The following is a 16,607-nucleotide window of genomic DNA, read 5'->3' as shown; positions in this document are numbered from 1 at the left end:
CTCAAACTTCTTTGATCAAAAGAATCACCCACAGGTGCTTGTTTAATTACAGACCTTTTGAATTCAAACTTTCCAGGAGACAGGCCTTGGAATCTTTTATACTAGCACCTAGGTGACTCTTATAATCAGACCAGTTTGGAAAAGCTGGCTTAGTGGTTAGCAGATGGGTTGGGGAGCTGGGCAGGACCAGCTGTAATCTGTAAATGGGGATTCTGAATGTGCTCACCCTGCAGGGACATCTTGTGAAGATTAATTGAGACGTACATAAATGGCTTGGCACGTGCCTTTCCCTGGGAACTGGATTGTTTCATCCTCATAGAGAATATAACTAATCCTGTTTCCATTTTTGTTTTGGCCACCTGGGGGCTTGGGGCTAAACTTATGGCTCAGTCATAATAACTGTTCATTCACTCATTTAAAAAATTCCTTTACTCATTTAGAAAATATTTATTGATCACATACCATGTTCCAGGCACTGGAGAAAGAGCAATGAACAAAACAGATATGGTTCCTGCCTCTGTGGTGCTGGCAGCCTAGTGAGGGAGGCAGATAAAAAAATAAACAAGAAAAACGTATAGTAGGATCACTGGTGATAAGTGTCATGGAGAACAAAGAGGTAGGGGGCTTGGGAGAGGTAGTTTTGGGTGAGTTATAAAAATTGAAATCGAGAGTTCAGGTAGGTCCTTGTTGAGAAGGTAGCAGTTTAGCAGAGACCTGAGGGAGCTATACATGTGCTGGGGGAAGACCCTCCTTAGGCAAAAAGAACTCTCTGTGCCAAAGTCCTGAGAAATGATGATGCCTGCTGAGTTGGAGAAACGTAGAGGAAGCTCATGTGGCTGAGGCCATGATGGAGAGGGGAGAGTGGGAGGAGGTGGGGACAGGGAGGTGATGGGGGGCAGGTCACGCAGGGCCTGTGGGTCGAGGTGAGAACTCTGGCTTCCTCTCTGAGTGAGACAGGGGTGCCGGGGAGTTTCTGAGCATATTTCTGCTGTAACTGTCCTTCCTCCCCACCCCACTCCATCCTGTGGTGTGTGAGGCTGAGTAAAAATAAATAAAGCCATCCCACAAGCACAAGAGAGCTGGCTCATTGTCTTGAGAAAGGGGGTGACTGACCACAGTGTTACTGTGACTAATCTTCCCACAGGTGGCCACACGTCCCCTGCCCTCAGAGCCAGGGTGCTTATCCTATCCCTGTTTTTAACCCCTTCTGTGATATGAGGGGTGAAGCAGGTAAAGCTGCTCCATGAGGCAGATTCATGGAAGGTAAATGCACATGTTCTTCTTTTCTTCTTTATAAAACTGCCTTCCAAAAAACCCCATTTTGGACAAGTGTGGGAGGGAGGGCTGTCAGGTATGTGTGTATGATGCCAGAAAGTTGCAGGGCATGCCAAGGCTTGGGGGAGGTCAGAGGGGGCCCGTCTGTTGTGTTCCCTGAAGGAGCCCGAGTATCTGGGACAGGATCTGTCAAAGAGCAGGTGTGTGATAAATACTGTCGAATTGAATCTGAGGATTGACAAGGAAGTTGAGGCCACATCATGGCACAGAGAGAGACAAGGAAGGACAGTGTCACGTGGGTCATTCATTCAGTCACTGACAACTTTTCAGAGAAGATGAAACCAATCCTTGCCCTTTGGAGCCTGTGTCTTTGAGGAGAGGGACAGCCTTTGAGTGAACAAATAGATGGTCAAGATTATGTCAGATGCTGCTGAGGGCTGTGGGCTGAGGCATTTGGGGGTGGGGGAGGTCAGGGAAGGTCCCTCAGGGGAGGTGACATTTGAACCAAGATCTGGAAAACATGAGTGAGAGAAGCCAGTCACCAAAGGACACATGTTGTATGATTCCATTTATACAAAATATTCAAAATAGACAAATCCACAGAGACAGAAAGCAGGTTGGTGGCTGGTTGCCAGGGGCTGGGGGTAGTCAGGAGTGACTACTTAATGGTCACAGGGATTCCTTTTGAGCAGATGAAAATGTTTTGGAACTAGAGAGAGGTGGTGGTTGCATAACCTTGTGAATGCACTAAATACCCCTGAACTGTTCACTTTAAAATGTTAATTTTCACCACCTAGAGCGGTGGGATAGGGAGGGTGGGAGGGAGATGCAAAAGGGAGGAGATATGGGGATATATGTATACGTATAGCTGATTCACTTTGTTACACAGCAGAAACTAACACACCGTAAAACAATTATACTCCAATAAAGATGTTGAAAAAAAAGAATAAAATGGAATAATCCTGACACACACAAAAAATGTTAATTTTCATCTCAATTTAAAAAAATGCCATTGAGTCTGCCATGCACAGAGGAGAGATGGGCCCCTGAGAGATGGAAAAGAAGAGATTGACCAGGGAACTGGGCACAGAGTGCAGAGGGGATGTGGAAGGACACGGCCCCCTGTCGGGTCCCAGCCTGGACACACTACCCCTCAGGGAGATGGGGGAGGGGCTGATCTAGGGTGGCTTTGGCCTGAAGCAGCTTGAAGCAGGATTTCGGTCCCCCAGCCAGATATTGATGTCAGGCCGAGGCAGTGAGAGGGCTGAATCCTAACCACTAGACCACCAGGGACCAGTGGCCAGTGACAAGGCCCTGGCCCGTCAGCTGTGTAGAAGTAAATTTCCACAAAGGGACAGAAAGTGGTGAAACAAGTAAAGTGTTTATTAGGAGGAAAAAGGGTATGTGTGGATAGACACATGTGCAGACTCAGAGAAAGAGTTGTGCCCTCATGGTAGTTTGAGTCACTCATATGGGGCATTTCTTCCGGGTCTCCTTTGGCCAGTCCTCTTGCTTTGCCTGGCTCTGAGTCCGAATTCGGTTTATCTCAGGATCCTCCCATGTGTGAGAGTGCATCTCTTAGCCAAGATGGATTCTAGCGAAGAGGCCTATGGGTACATTGACATCAGTCCCTTTTTGACCTCCAAGGAGCCTTTCTGCACATGTACAGTCAGGAAGGTCTCCTTGACCTCAAGACTGAGAAATATGTGGTCTCTGTCTTTTCTCTGGGCAGGGCCCAGCCTCCTCTCTGGCTCCTGCTATTTTGGAGTATCTGTCCACAGGGGACAAACTCCAGCTGCTCAGTCTGTGGCCCATCTATCTCCTGCTTCAGGGGAACTCCACCAGGCCCCCACTTTGTGGTATGCCTGGGTGACTGGGGGTGAAACGCCTGGGTCTGCCTGAGTTGACTTGTGCACGCGCGTGCACACACACACACTCTGGCCTGGGTGTGCACGTGTGATGTGACAAATGCATGCACATGTGTGTGCTAGGGTCTCTGTAGGGACATGAAGCACACACTTGCACACATATACTAGAGCCTGGTGTGCAGGGAGCCCCTCGAGTCTCTGCATACGTGGCCCCCTAAGCCCTCTTCCGGGGGCTGAGGCTCAAAGAGGTGGGGGGATGGAGGAGAGCGGAGCCCTCTCCCATAAGGTGCGAGCTGGGCACCCTCGCCACCCACTGTCTCCCACCCCCTCTCTGCCTGTGGCTCCGCAGGTTCTGGGGGCATCCCCAACCTCCCCTCCTCCCATCATACTGTAAATTCTGAGAAATCCTGTCTGCGGTTTGGCCTGGCCCCTCCCCTGCCCTCTAACAGGGCTGTCCTGGCCACTGTCTTCCTGTCTTGGGGCCTGGGTGTGAGGCTCGAAGCGAAGGAGGGCTCTGCACTGCTTCTGGGGCCTTCGCATCACCTCCCTGGGCCTCAGTTTCCCCTTCTGTAGAGTGGAGATAATAATAGTTCTAACCTCAGAGGGAGAAGAAGAGGAGGTAACGCGCCCTGGGTGGTTAGCGCAGCAGCGTCTGGTAGGTAGGAAGGGCTGATACTTGCTAGCAGTTATTATTCTCCACTTCCCGCACCTTGCTCTCCCGCGGCTTCCACACCACTACCTTTGCTGTTCCCCTACCCAGCATGTCCTCACTCCTGTCCCCCTAGTCAAACCCAGAAATCATTCAAATTTCAGATCCTCAGGAAATAGGGGACAGCAGCGAGACCAGCTGGATCCGGGAAACAGGGAACCTGGGTTCGAATCCGGACTCTGCCAGGGGCACGCTAGATGGCCTCAGGTTCCCTTGTCGGGTTCTGATGCTCTGTGGTTCTAAGCCTTCCTGATGAATGATCTACGTGGGGACCCTGACCTTGTACCCCGCCCTGCCCCAAGCTTATCTGTCCTCTCCCGATGCTGAGCCATCTTCCTGGGCTCTTCTTGCCACAAACAATGAAACTTTTGGAGTATATCATGCTGGAGGCTTGGGGACCTTCAGAGACCTGCCTCTAATTCTCATGCTTCTGTCCACTCGCCCCCCAAAATGCAGCTTAAATCCACACACTTCTCAGCTTGACCTACAGCTTGAGCATCTTCACAGTTTCCCTGGATCCACTTGGTTGCCCCGACGGCACCATGGTCCCTGTTCTATTGGTCCTAGGAAGAAGAAAATTCCAAAGTCCTTCCTGCAGCTGTCAATAAAAAACAAATCTGGACTTAGTAAGGAGAGCCTTTATTCAAAAGGATTATCGCAAGGGGAGAGGAAAGGGGCTATGTCCCAGGGAGGACGCTCTAACTGTGAGGTCTGCAAGCCTCCCAAGAGTGAGGCAAGAGGGTTTTCTTTTCATAAAGTGGAACGAACAAGCCAGAGAGGACCAGGTGTGGGGGAGTGGATGAGAGGATGGCAGGATGAGATATCAGATCAGAGGATGGTTTACTTCGGGACCATCCTGTTCTCAGGAGGGGTTGTCTGCTGGCTTGTGTGAGGGAGGGGTCTAAATTTAGGGGCCCAAAGGAAGGAGAGAAGCTTAACCAAAGTTTGGTTAGCAAGCTTTTCTAATTGGTCAGTGGGGACATGCAGTTCAGCTAACAACTTATGAGGCAAAGAATGGGAATTTTGGAGGGTTTGTATTTGGCCTTGTCATAGGTACACAAGGAAATCTGTTCTGGGTTTATTCAGAGATAGAACCAATAGAATGGATCTATCTATCTATCTATCCATCCATCCATCTGCAGTTCTCTCTCTTTCTGTATCTGCCATATATATCAATATCTATCTATCTATGTATCTATGTATCTATCTACCTATCTATCATCTATACCTACATAGCTATAGATATGTAGGTTATATAATATAGATATCTATAGATCTTAGAGATATATAGAGATCTACCTATATCATAATATAGATATCTATTGAATATACATGTCTATACATTTATATATTTATACATTCTATATATCCATAATATCTATACATCAAATATCTATACTATATATAGATACCCATATTCATCTATTTAGATTATCTATCTAGATATCCATCTATCTATATTGATATCTATCTGTAGATCTGTCTATTGATCTAGATATATGTCTATAGCCTGGTATATATATTTATTATAAGGAGTTGGCTAATGTGATTATGGAGGCTAGCAAGTCCCAAGAGCTACAGGTTCAGGACTCGGGAAGAACTGATTGTTCAGTTCAAGTCCAAAGACCAGAAAACAGATGAGCCCGTCAGGACTGTCAGGCAGGTGGAATTCTCTCTTAGTAAGAGGACGGTCAGTTTTCTGTTCTAGTCAGCCTTCAACTGATTGGGCGAGGCCCACCCACATCAGGGAGGGCAATCTGCTTTACACAGTCTACTGATTTAAATGTTAACTCATCTACAAACACCCTCACAGACACACCCAAAATAATGTTTGTCCAAATATCTGGGCTCCCTGTGGCCCAGTCAAGTTGAGATATAAAAGAGTAGGCATCTGTGAGACTCATCTAAGTCATATGAGAGGGTGGTTCCTTATAGTAAGCAGTTTTCTGGAACATGAAGGGTGAGGAGGGGGAATTCTTAATCTTCAACGTTTTCCAAGATCACAGAGCTTGGGTAAAATTTAATATTGTCGTGGCCCACAAGGGCCTGCATGGCCTGCCCTCACCCCCTCCCTCTTTCCCCCCACTCACTCCACTGTGTTCTCCAAACACACCAAGTGGGTCCTACTTCCAGGCCTTTACCCTTGCAGTTCCCTCAGCCTGGAATACTCTTCCCTCATCTTCTTGGGTCCTTCCTGTCTGATCACCCATCACATCACCCTGTTTTAATTTTCTTCAGGGCATATTGTTTTTATTGGAGTATAGTTGATTTACAATGTTGTGTTAGTTTCAGGTGTACAGAAAAGTGAATCAGTTATACATATACATATATCCACCTTTTTTCAGATTCTTTTCCCATATAGGTGATTACAGAATACTGAGTAGAGTTCCCTATGCTATACAGTAGGTCCTTATTAGTTATCTATTTAATATATAGTATTGTGTATTTTTACCATCTAAAATTCTTATTTCTTTTCGTGTTTATTATCTGTTCCTTCTACTGGGCAGAAAGCAATCAAACTGTCAAGTAAGTGTTGGTTGAGGACCTACTATGTGTCAGTTTCCAGACCTCCTGGAATTCACAGTTCACTGGGGGAGGCTGACCTGGGCTGAGTCACATGCACAGACATAATGTACAATCCTGATAAATGTTAGGTTGGACTGATGCCTGGTGCTGGTGGACCTGACCCACCTGGGCAGTCATAAAGGGCTTCCCAGAGCTGAGATTTGAAGCAGGGATATAGGCATTAACTAGGGAAAGACAGGAGAAAAGAAAGTGTTCCAGGTGGAGGGAACTGCTTGTGCAAAGGCTCTGAGGCAGGAGGGAAAGCACTGAGTTCCAGGGAATGAAAGAAGCATTTGGGAATGGAATGCAGAATGCAATGGGGAGCCATGGGGGGTTAGCAGGGCTTTGGTCCAGGCTTCACTGGGGTTCTGGGAAAATTATTTAGCCCCAGGGCCATGGGGAGCCATGGAGGGATATTGAGCAGGAGAGAAGTGTGATCAGATTTGCTTCTTGCAAAAGAGATTCATGGGTTTCTAAGGGGGGGCAGTCAGAATGGAGGAGAAGGAAGGGATGCTGGGTGCCCATCGTGAGGAAGGGGGTGGCAACCCAGGTTGGGGGAGGCGTGGACTGGTGAGAAGGGGATGGAAGATAGTGAGGCCCTGGAGCTGACTTGCCCCCTGAGGGGTAATTGCCAACTAGGTGGGCTGGGCTTTTCCACCCATTGCTTGGTGGCTTGGTCAGCTGTGAGTGGGGTTCCTGGAAAATCCATTAGCCCCTGACCTTGAACCCTGTCACCTGGCCCAGTACCCCCTCCTCCACCTTTCTTCCCCACATCTGGAAGCCTCATCTGTCCATACAAAGTTTCAAGAGGCCCCAGGTGAAAGCTGGGGTAAGGGTGTGTGTGTGTGTGTGTGTGTGTGTGTGTGGGTGTGATTGTGTGTGTGATTGTGTGAACAATCCTGCTAAAACCAGAATTCCCTGTCTGTGAGAGTTAAACTTCCCTGTTGGGTTTAACTTCACTGTGCTGGGGTGGGTTGGGGTGGGATGTTGGCTGAGTCCTTCTTGCTCCTGGGGCAGTGACCTGGCTGGGGGATGCGACCAGCAGCTGCAGGTACCCAACTGGGGGTGTGGGTGGTGGTGTCGGTGATTTCCTGGAAGGAAGCAGGCCCTGCGGCCAAGGTCTAGAGGAGTCTGATCTTCGTGTGTCTCTTCCTGGGCCAGTCTCACGAAAACCATCTGAGGTCCTCACCACCTCCTAGCGTCTTTGTCCACGCAGCTGGGATTAGGGTGAGGCAAGTGAGGCATTCTCATGAGCAAATTTAAGGGGGCTCCCAACATCTCAGTAATCAAAGTGAATAAACTTTGAAATATATTTCTTATATAACATTGTGTAAATTTAAGGTGTACAACACGCTAATTTGACACATTTATATATTGTAACATGATTGTCACTGTAGTGATAGTTACAGCTCTGTCGCGGTCCATTATAATCATTTGTCTTTAGTGGTCGGAATAATTAAGTTCCAGTCTCAGCAAATCTGATGATGATAATACAATATTGTTATCTATATTCACTATACTGTGCATTAGATCTCTAGGGCTTATAAAGGAAAGAATATTTCAGTGCAATGCTTTTAATCGAGATTATCTCCCATACCGTACAATTCACCCTTTGAAAGTGTACAATTCCGAGGTAGTTAGTACATTCACAGGGTTGTGTAACTATCACCCCTGTCTACTCCAGAACAGTTTCATCACCCCAGAAAGAAAGCCTATACCCACAGGCATCACTCTGTGCTCCCCCCTACCCCCAGCTCCTTGCATCAATGCAATATGTAAAAAAAATAAAAATTAATGCAAAAAATTCCATGATGAACAAGTGGTCAAATTTTAAAAGGAAGCCAAGCTCTGATGCTGTACTTTTTGGCCGTGCAATATTCACCCCACCTTAATCTCCAATTGGTCTGTGATTTACCTGGTGGGATGACCCCATCTCCTCCAAAGACTTCCTCTGCTGGGTCCCCCAAAGGACAGGCAGTCTGGACTAAGGTCACTTGGTGGATTCTCTCTCTGGTCAAACTCTTGGAGGAGGGTCTCCAGACTCCTGGTGGCCAGTGGGCTGGCTGGACGACATGGAGTCTGTCTTTGGCACACTCTAGTTGAAACAGCAGCCTCATCACCATGTATTAAGCACTTGCTGTGTACTGAGTGTGTTAAGTCCATTTTATGCATTACTCAAAATGGTTTGAAGGAATTATTTCTATGGAGGCATTTGTATTGTAAAACATTCAAACAATGCATTAATATACAGAGTAAATGCAAAAACTCCCCTGTCCCTCCTCACAGCCCCAAAGACAATGGTAGTTTGCCATGTATCCTTCCATACTTCCCAGAGCACCTGTGTGATCTGACTTAATCCTTATAAAGCCTCCCTGCAGTGAGCACTGATGTCACCCTCACTTTACAGGTCCGTTGAGTGAGACTCAGAGAGGTCTGATTACTTGTCCAAGGTTGTACAGCATGTGAAGAGATGATGCTAGAATCCTGGTCTCTATGACTCCAGTGTCAGGAGGAAGAGAGGAAGAGGGGTCTCTATGTAGGAGGATTCCTCTTAGCTCAGCCAAAGTCACAGCTTATTCATTTAGTCATTCAACAAACGTTTATTGGGCATGACTGTGCGCTGGGTACATGATACACATGGGACCTCTGCCCTCCCAAAACTCAAGGCCGAGGTGGAGACACCATCCAGTGACAAGGAATCAAACAAATCAGAGGATCACAGCTAGGGAGAGAGAAAGAAAACAGAGCTACCTGGGTGGACACCAGAGGAACCTAAAATAAATCTCCATATTAAAAAAAATATATTCAAAGGGACACACAGTTTTGAGGGCATTAGCCCCCTGTGGCCCCCTTCGCCTGGCAAAGCAATAAAGCTGTTCTTTTCTACTTCACCCCCCAAAAACATATTTACCTGTTTCAAAATTTTAATACAGTAAGTCCCCTACGTATGAAGGAACTTTCAAAGATGCAAAAGTGCGTTCTCATGTCCAATCACGTAAGTTAGTTCACGTGTCTGGCGTACATTGTCATGTGTGTTCATCCTCTACAAGTGGTTGTGCTTTTGTGTACTTTACTATACAGTACTGTATCTTTATTTCAAGCCCAGGATGTCCGGAAGCAAGCGTAAATGTAGTGGTGATGTAGCTGGTACTATTGTACTTTTCAAGGTACTATACTGTAAGATTAAAAATGTTTCCTTTATTTTTTGTTTGTTTGTTTTTTATGTATTATTTGTGTGAAAAGTATTATAAACCTTTTACAGTATGGTACTATATAGCCGATTGTGTTAGTTGGGTACTTAGGCTAACTTTGTTGGACTTACAAACAAATCTGACTTACGGATGTGCTCTTGGAACGGAACTTGTCTGTATGTAGGGGACTTACTGTACTTCACAAGGGCAGGCAGTGAGCAATCTCCTCCCCACTTTGCAAAGGCTCCCTGTTCACCTCCCCAAGAGCATCAACCCTCAGTGGAGATGATATTGTCCCCAAAGGAGTGAAAATTGGTTTGGGGGTGTGTGCAAAACTATCTGTTTATGTATAAAGCACAGGTATACACAGACTATATATGTATAGATATAGTATAGATACATAGTACCTCTGTTGTGTTAAACTTTTGTGAGGGACAATTAAGAAAAACATGTCTAAAAATGATTGTTCCTTGAAGTGTAATAATGAAATAAAACTTGAGAAAATCTGGTCTAGCAGCAGCCACCACTCAGATTTCTTGTGAGATCATCTAGAGATATTCTAGGCATTTCCAAGCAAGTATCTACATATCCCTTTAATCCTTTTTTTTAACATAAATTGTAACATACCATTCTGGGCCTTCTTTTTGCTCACTTAAAATATATGTTGGCTTGCAGTCTATGTCAGTGAACAGAGCTTGCAGCAGTTCCCAGTTCCCATGGATGGTCACATAACGTTGGCAACACATAATGTTTTTTCCTATGTTTTGCCACAATAAAGTGCTGCAGTGTACAGTGGATAACCACATTGGTGTCATTTCACATACGAGCGAGTGTATCTGAAGGAGAAATTCCTGGAAGTGTGATAGCTGGCTTGGAAGGTGTGTGCATTTGTCATTTAGGTAGATATTCCCATTTGTTCTGCATAAGGGTTTGTACCAGTTTCCTTCTTCATCATCAGAATAAGAGAGTGCCAGTTTCCTCAGAGCCTCACCAACCATAACCAAGGAGTTATCAAACCTTTTGATCTCTGCCAATCTGATGGGTTAAACATGGTCTTGCAGTGTAGTTTTAATGTTCATTTCCCTTATGAGATTGAGAATCTTCTCTTGTGACTAAGAACCATTTGTGTTTCTTTCTCAGTGAGCTCAAAGTTCATATCCTTTGTTAACTTTTCCATGGACTGTTGTAATATTTTTCTTATTGATTGTTTCCAAGAGCTCTTTATATATTATGGACACTGTCCCTTTGTGTTATGAATTATAGTTTACTCCATTTGTCATTTGTCTTTCAAAAATTATTTATAATTTATTTAATTTATTTTTTGAATTGTCATTTGTCTTAACATTGTTCAGGGTGAGGAGATAAAGTAATTGAGTTATGCTTACCCTTCTCTTTGATACCCTAATTTAAATACTATGATGTAAAGTGAACAATATTTAAATACTATGCTATAAAGTCAATACATCTTATGTTACATGATATGGAGGTAAAAGAAGGAAGAAAACAAAAATATTTGGTTTATATATATATATACATATATATATACACATACATATACATACATATGTATGTACTATACACACATATTCGTAACAAAACAAGAGAGAAATACTCATGACAGTTACAGTCCTCATTTCTGTAATTGGCCACATAGTTGTAGCTGGCATTATAACTACCTTCCGAACCACACTTGGTAAAATCTCTCTTAGTCTCCTGGGGTTACCATAACAAAATAGATTACAGACTAGGTGGCTTATACAACAGACATTTATTTTCTCACAATTCTGGAGGCTAGAAATTCAAGTTCAAGGTGTTGGCAGGGCTGGTTTCTTCTGAGGCCTCTCTCCTCGGCCTGTAGATGGCTGTCTTCTTGTTGTGTCCTCACATGGTCTTCCCTGTGTGTGTGTTGTCATAATTTCCCCTTTTTATAAGGACACTTGTCATATTAGATTAGGGCCCAATCTCCAGCATAGGAATTCTGGGGGGGACACATGCAGCCCGTAACAGTATGTCTGAGGAACAGAAAGGCAACTCGTGTGTTGGGGGTGAAGGTGGTGGGAGGGAAAGTCAAGGAGAAGTCTGGAGAGGTTGGCAGAGGATTCAGAGCTACCATAAGAACTTGGGCTTTGTTTTCCACCAGAGGATTCTAAGTTATGCTTTGCAGAAATCCTCTGCAAGTGCCTTCCAGAGGGTGAGAGAGGTGACCAGGGCACCAGGGAGGAGGCTCCCACGATCCTCCAGGTAGGTGAGCAATGAAGAGGCCTGGGCTGGGGTGGGAAGGAAGTGGGTGCTTTTGAGGCCATAAGAAGGAAAGGACTTGTGGGTCAGTGTGTGGAACAGATATCAGGCAGTTGGAAGTTGATGGAAGAAGTGACCTGGTCAGACCTTCTGAGGAGTGTCTGGGAGGCTGAGACCCCATTTCTTGTTCACTGTGGTTTCCTGAGACCCCATTTCTTGTTCACTGTGGTTTCCTTAGATTTGAGCACGGTGCCGGGCATGTAGTGGGTGGCCAATGAATGTTTGTGGAATGGGTGCGTGAATGACTTAAAGCCAGAAATGGAAAAAGTTGAGGATGTTGGGTTTGGGAGAGAGTAGAGTCCAGGGGTGTGTGTGGGCCTGAGTGGGGGTCTCAGGGTCTCTGGTGCTCTCAGTGCTCTGGAAGGGGGGTGGTAAACAGACTGCAGAGGTTTACCTAAGACTCCTGGGATGACTTGAGATTTTTTTTAAAATTAATTAATTAATTTATTTTTGGCTGTGTTGGGTCTTCGTTGTTGTGCACAGGCTTTCTCTAGTTGTGGTGAGCGGGGGCTACTCTTCATTGCGGTGCGCGGGTTTCTCATTGCAGTGGCTTCTTTTGTTGCGGAACATGGGCTCTAGGTGAGCAGGCTCAGTAGTTGTGGCGCACGGGCTTAGTTGCTCCATGGCATATAGGATCTTCCTGGACCAGAGATCAAACCCATGTCCCCTGCATTGGCAGGCAGATTCTTAACCACTGCGTCCCCAGGGAAGTCCATGAGTTGAGATTTCTAACACAGACTTGAAGTAGTGAGCTCCCCATCCCTGGGAGTGTGCAAACGGTGGAGGCACATTTCCAGAGGGTTGTAGAGGAAACCTCTATCCCAGGGAAGGTTTGGAGCTGAGGGAAACTTAGTTTGGTCTAAATGAGTGTCCTTTGGGTTTCCCAGCAGCCCAAGGGTGGCAGGGGTTTCTGCATCCTCCTCAGTTCCTGTGGCTTCTGAGACTCAGCCTGTCCCACATCCCTTCTCTGTGTCTGTGTGGCTGGCAGTGCCCTGACATCATGGCATCGTGGTTCTAAATTCGGCTCTGCCCTTAAGGCCTTGTGCTTGGAGGTGCTGCCCCCTGGTGGGAAGAATGAGCAGTTCCCCTCACCACTTCATAACCTCCTGGGAGTTCTTGCTGATTCTACCTGTTGAGGCTGCCTGCAGGAGGAAAGGCAAGGGAGGGGGTCCTTGCATGTTTGTGATATGGGGATCTGAGCCTGTCTGTGAGGCTGTCCTCTCAATTGAGGACCACCCACTGGCCTGTGAGGGGGCTGGAGCCACTGCCCAGGACACAGTGGTACAGGGTGGGTGGGGATGACCAGGGCCTTCACTCCCTCCTGTTGCCTGATGGCAGATGCGGGAGATAAGTAGGGTGGGCTCACACGCTCCATGAATATAGGAGTTTCCACTCTGGAAAATTCCTGCATAAGAACTAGTGCTGGCTGGTGAGTCAGAGAGAAAAACACATCAAGTGAGCAAATAAAAACCAAAAACAAAGAGACACACAGAAAGACTCAGGGAGAGACAAAGACAGCCTGTGAGTGAAGCTCAATAAGCATTGACTGTTTGAAGGAATGAATGAATGAATGAATGATCCCTTGGACCCAGCATGAACGTGGATAAGTTCTGGCAGCTCAGGCTTATTTTGTTGCTACATTGGGAGGATGTGTCCAGGCTGCTGGCCAGGGGTCCTGACATTAATTGGGGTGGGCTAGACAGCATAAAGGCAAAGGGTCCTGCCTCCAGCAGGGGCCTCAGTGGCTGAGGATAAGGGCAGAGCAGGGAGAGGGGACTGAGGGTACCCTGTGGGGAGAATGTCCAGCCCCTCCACCCTGCAGGTGGGGTAGTAGAGGCCTCATAGGACATTCTCAGGACAGGTCCCAGAGAAAGCCCCTGGGGTGGCATAGTAGGAATACGCCGAGAGAGGTCTGGGGAGATGGGGTGAACTTGGAATGAAACACTAGTGGAATGGAAGGTGGTGGGGATGGACAGCCCAGGATGACTGGCCCTGGAGACTTGTGTGGGGTTGGCAGGAGGGAGCCAGTGTCTAGGAGGACCCCCAACCTGGGGTATCTGCCTCAAGGTCACATTGCCCTGGGCAGTCCTTGTAAATGTCACTGGCTCTTGGTGTCTCAGCTAATGGGACGGATGGGACCTTGTGGCTGGTCCTGGGGGTGAGTTCCGGGAGCCTGAGAACACCAGGATGGGGTGTCCTGGGGTTCACCAGAGGGCAACCCTGGGAACATGTCTTTGGGGAGGGAGTTGGGGGATTCAGAACACAGGTGCATTACTGGGGTCATCACATGATGGTCCTGGGGGCCCTAGCCTTCCTGGGAGGATATTCCAGGAGCTGAGGAATGGGGTCAGGAGATGCACTGAGAAACCACGTGGGAGTATTTCTGGGGGAGTTACAGAGTGGGGAGGGGGGTGGGCTGAGAGCAGAGGGGCCATCCTGGGGGTTTTGGGGGTCTCAGAACTTGGCGTTCTTTGGGGGTAAAGATGGGGGATGGGTTGTGGGAGCATCTGGATGGAAGGAGTTTGGGGAAACGAATCGTGTGGGGAGGTCAGAGCTTTGGAGGAGGGTGGAACTTGGGGGATGGACTTTGAACACTGGGGGATCCTTTAGTGTGCTGTTGTAGGGGAGACCCTTGAGGGTCAGAATTTGGATCTTTGTGGTGGTGTGGGGATGCAGCACTTGTGGGGGGACGTTCAGAACATCAGAGTGTCAGAGAACTTTGGATAATCAGACCCGGGAAACCAAAGAGTGGGTGGATTTGGGGTGCTGAGAACGGGGATAGCTTTGGAGTGGGCTTGGGGAGGAGATCCCAACCTGAGTGTGGTGGGAGATTGGGATTGTGGGAGATGGGTTTGACAGGGTTAGCACATGGTGGTGTGTGTGTGTGTGTGTGTAGAGGGGTTGATCGTGGGGGACGGAGGGTCAGGGAGTCAGAACTGGGGTGTCTCAGGGGATGGCTCCTGGGAGGTGAGTCAAGGCAGGGCAGAACCAGGGATGTCTTGGGAGGTAGCCCACCAGGGCGGGTGGGTCTGTGGGGTCAGACCCAGGCGCATCTGGGTGGGTCCAGCAGTGGACTGGGCCCGGCCTTGGGGGAAGGCAGGACGGAGCCGGCTGGGTAGCAGAAACTTTACTGCCCATAACACGCCCCAACCCCGCACCGTCCACACCCACCCCTGGCCGTGTCAGCAACACTTGCGGTACACGATGTGGGGCCCCTGCTCTTCGTACTGCTCCCGCAGGACCCAGCAGAGCTTGAAGGCACGCGGCGAGGCGAGGATGGAGCCGCCGATCCACACGGAGAAATTCCTGGTGGGCTGGGCCGCCACTACCACGTGGGCCTCTGGGGGCAGACCGCGCAGCAGCTCAGCGCGGAAGCGACCCTCAAACCCGGTGAAGAGTGAAGAGCCCCCGCAGAGCAGCACGTTCTGGGCCACATCGGTCCGCACCTCCAGCGGCACCTTGTGAAGTCTCTGTTTCGCCATGGTGGGGACGCCCACGGGCGACAGCCCTGGGATCTCGGGGGTGCTGAACAGCAGCTCAGGGCACCGGAACAGCTCTTTGCCCAGAGTGACCATCCGCCCGTCAGGCAGCTTCAAGGTCCGGCGGCATTCCCCCTCGGGCCGGGCCTGTGCCTTCAGGAAGTCGGAGGCCACATAGCAGTAGCGGCGCTTCATGTTCTCCACCGTGTCCAGGTCCTTCTGCCCCAGGGGCGAGCCGGAGCCGAGCAGCATCTCCGCCAGGAAAGCGGTCAGGTGGGTGCCCGCCAGGTCCAGGCGCTCTGTGGCGTGAGGCAGGTTGTAGCCCTGGAAGACGGGCACCGTGTAGGTGACCCCGTGGCCTGTGCCCACCACCAGCCCACTGACCCGCCCGTGCGCGTAGGCGGACAGCACTGACTGGGAAGCCACATACATGGCGGGGGAGCTCAGCGACTCGAAACCCACCTCCACCAGCTTCTCGCGGTTGGTGGTGGGGCTGAAGGGCGGATCGGAGAACAGCAGCGGGTGGTCCCGGGGGTCCACGCGGAGGTCGTGTTCCAGCATGTGGCGCCAGATCAGCTCGGCTGCGTCCCAGTCCACCACGATGCCATTCCGCACGGGCTGCGTCAGTATCAGCTCAGGGCGAGTGCGGGCTGCTTCGCCCATGAACGCCTCGAGCACTGGTGGCCCGGTGGTGGTCGGCTTCTTGGGCTGGCAGCCGACGACGGTGGCCATGGTGTAGGTGGGCCGGGCCTGCCCCGCGAAGCCCACCTTACAGGTGCCTGTGCCCATGTCGATGACCACCGCCCGGGTCTTTGGGGGCAACCTGTCGCCCACCATGCTGGGGGATTCCTGCGGCATGGTATTGTTTGCCAGGATTGAGCAGGGGTTCAGGCTAGGCTTGGGGGCCTCTGGGGAGGTCTGGGGCCCCGGGGGGTTGCCTCGATTTGGATCCATGGCTGCAAGTGGTCGCGTGGGTTGCTTGGCAAGGCAGACCACTTTCCTCTGGGGTGACGGGGGTGTGGAGAGAAAAGGCTGAGGCCAGGCGTGGGGCAAGCACAGGCGAAGAGACGGAGAGGGGGCGGGACTGCTGGTCTATGACATCATTTTGCCGCTCACAATGCAGGAGTGGGGTGGTGGGGTGTAAAGGTGGGCCCTTCCTTGCTCCAGAAAGCTCCCAGAGTATTTAATCTGGGTTCCCCTCCGCCCCCCTCCCACCCCCAGT

General features: G+C 49.1%; 1 protein-coding gene across 1 annotated transcript; it reads right to left on the bottom strand.

The window, feature by feature from the left end:
* Window positions 1-15,088: 15,088 nt before the first annotated feature.
* On the bottom strand, window positions 15,089-16,339 carry ACTL9 (actin like 9; the record flags this gene model as incomplete). The annotated part of the gene is made up of 1 exon (XM_081232219.1): window positions 15,089-16,339. The coding sequence occupies one exon, from the start codon at window positions 16,337-16,339 to the stop codon at window positions 15,089-15,091; it is 1,251 nt and encodes a 416-aa protein (XP_081088345.1).
* Window positions 16,340-16,607: the final 268 nt, after the last annotated feature.

This window comes from Mesoplodon bidens (assembly GCF_964165515.1).
Source record: "Mesoplodon bidens genome assembly, chromosome: 4".
Lineage (NCBI taxonomy): Eukaryota > Metazoa > Chordata > Mammalia > Artiodactyla > Ziphiidae > Mesoplodon > Mesoplodon bidens.
This window is presented reverse-complemented; position numbering and strand designations above follow the sequence as displayed.